This window comes from Hipposideros armiger, unplaced genomic scaffold, assembly GCF_001890085.2.
Source record: "Hipposideros armiger isolate ML-2016 unplaced genomic scaffold, ASM189008v1 scaffold_350, whole genome shotgun sequence".
NCBI classification, from domain to species: domain Eukaryota; kingdom Metazoa; phylum Chordata; class Mammalia; order Chiroptera; family Hipposideridae; genus Hipposideros; species Hipposideros armiger.
The window spans coordinates 1,630,786-1,632,407 of record NW_017731700.1 but is presented as its reverse complement, the minus strand read 5'-3'; the positions used below and the strand labels follow the sequence as shown (position 1 = coordinate 1,632,407).

The window sequence follows — 1,622 nt, the reverse complement described above, 5'->3', positions numbered from 1 at the left end:
CCTCCCCTCGTGCTTTCCCGCTCGGCGGCCTGGCCTATGGCAAACGCCAAGAATTAATTAGGGGCGGGGATCAAGGAGCGGCTGTCAGGAGGTCGCCATATTTCTGTACGGCCTGGAGGCCGCCCTGGCGCTTGGTGGGCCGGGAGAGGTGCTGACAGGGCGGGGCCGCCGCTCAGCTCTGCCTGCTTCACCCCTCCCGCCCGGGACAGGTGGCTGGAGCGCGCCCCGCCCCCGCCAGCTGAGGGTGGGAGCGAGAGAGGGCGGGTCCCGGACTGCCGCCGCCAGCTGCGAGCGCGAGTGCGTGTGCGTGAGGGCCAGCCCGGGACGGCCGGGAGAGGAGTCCGGCGGCAGCAACCGAGTACCGTGGCGGCCAAAAAAATGCTCCTGCACCGCGGGGCTCCTATGGGCCCTGGCGCGCCGGGCAGCGGGCTGGTCCGGCCGGGCGGCGGCCCGCAGGCCTTTGGGATCCGCCTGAGCACGGTAGGTAGGGGGCCCGAGGGGGCGGACGCGTGCGCGGGCCCCGGGGCTGCGGGGAGCGCGCGGGGAGGGCCCGGCGGGCCGAGGCCTCACGTGGGACGGGACCTTCTCTCGCCCGCAGATGAGCCCCCGCTACCTACAGAGCAACTCCAGCAGCCACACGCGACCCTTCAGTGCCATCGCGGAGCTGCTAGGTGAGTGGCGAGGGCGGGCCTGACGGCGTTCGCCCGCGGCAATGGTGCCAACGTGGTGCCGCGGACGCGCGAGGAATGTGCGGAGACGCGCGGGGAGGGCCGGGGCTGGGGAGGGGGCGTGGGGACCGGCCTCGGCTTCGCAGGCGGAGGACGGGGACGGCTCTCTAGCCAGGGACTAGGTTCCGCGAATAACGCTGAGGAAAAAAGGTATGTCCTAAGAGTTGGGACTCCTTTGTGGTTTTCCTCTCTGCCTTAGGATATTCCGGCCGCTTTAGAATAGCTCAGTTAATAACCGAAAGGAGATGCATGAAAATATCTGGCCCCAGGGCAGCTGGTATCCACAGGACTGGCGACCGACGGAGGGGGCCACGCTAGCAAAAGGCTGTCGTAGTGACCCCTTAGAGTCGTGAGGAAAGGTCTGGAAAAGGGAGTTCTTTAATTTCGTGGACCAGATAATCTGGGAATGATGGGACATCTCTTAAGGGATGACACGAGTGCATTTGGCTCCCTGGACTGCGGAGGGCTGGGTCCGTGGCCCACGAGCGCCCTCACACCGCTGGAATGAATACTGAGCACTTAAGCTCTCGCTCCTCGCTCCACTCGTGTTTGCTTTTAAAGCGTTTTCAATTGATCCCTTTTGCAATAGTAGCCTAAATATCGTGTGGAAAGCAAAAAAGAAAAGCATTCCTAGACAAAATGCAGCAGCGTACAGTGCACGTTATCAAGGCCTCAGAAATTGAAAGAAGGGGGAGCTATTTATGGGGCAAGGTAGTACAGAACAAAATCTTGAAAATGGTTTCAAAACTCCCCAACCTTCAAAGTCCCCGTCCCTACTTAAGCATTCACTGTGGCCATGCAGGGTGAATTGTCTTGGGCAAGAAGTCAGTGGGCAGCTGGAGGAGATGGTCAGGAGAGTTATTTGGAAGGGTGAGAGCTAACTTTAATGATTAG

At 61.7% G+C, this 1,622-nt stretch overlaps 1 protein-coding gene across 3 annotated transcripts in view; it reads left to right on the top strand.

The window, feature by feature from the left end:
- Positions 1–103: 103 nt before the first annotated feature.
- MORC4 (MORC family CW-type zinc finger 4) overlaps positions 104–1,622 on the top strand; it is a 52,725-nt gene continuing 51,206 nt past the window's right edge. For 2 of the 3 annotated variants that reach the window (XM_019661479.1, XM_019661478.1), the window contains exons 1-2: positions 104–480; positions 599–671. In XM_019661479.1, coding sequence (XP_019517024.1) covers positions 379–480; positions 599–671 — 175 coding nt within the window. In that variant the 5' untranslated portion in view covers positions 104–378. The remainder of the gene's footprint in view (positions 481–598; positions 672–1,622) is intronic. The other variant, XM_019661480.1, reaches the window with a different exon arrangement.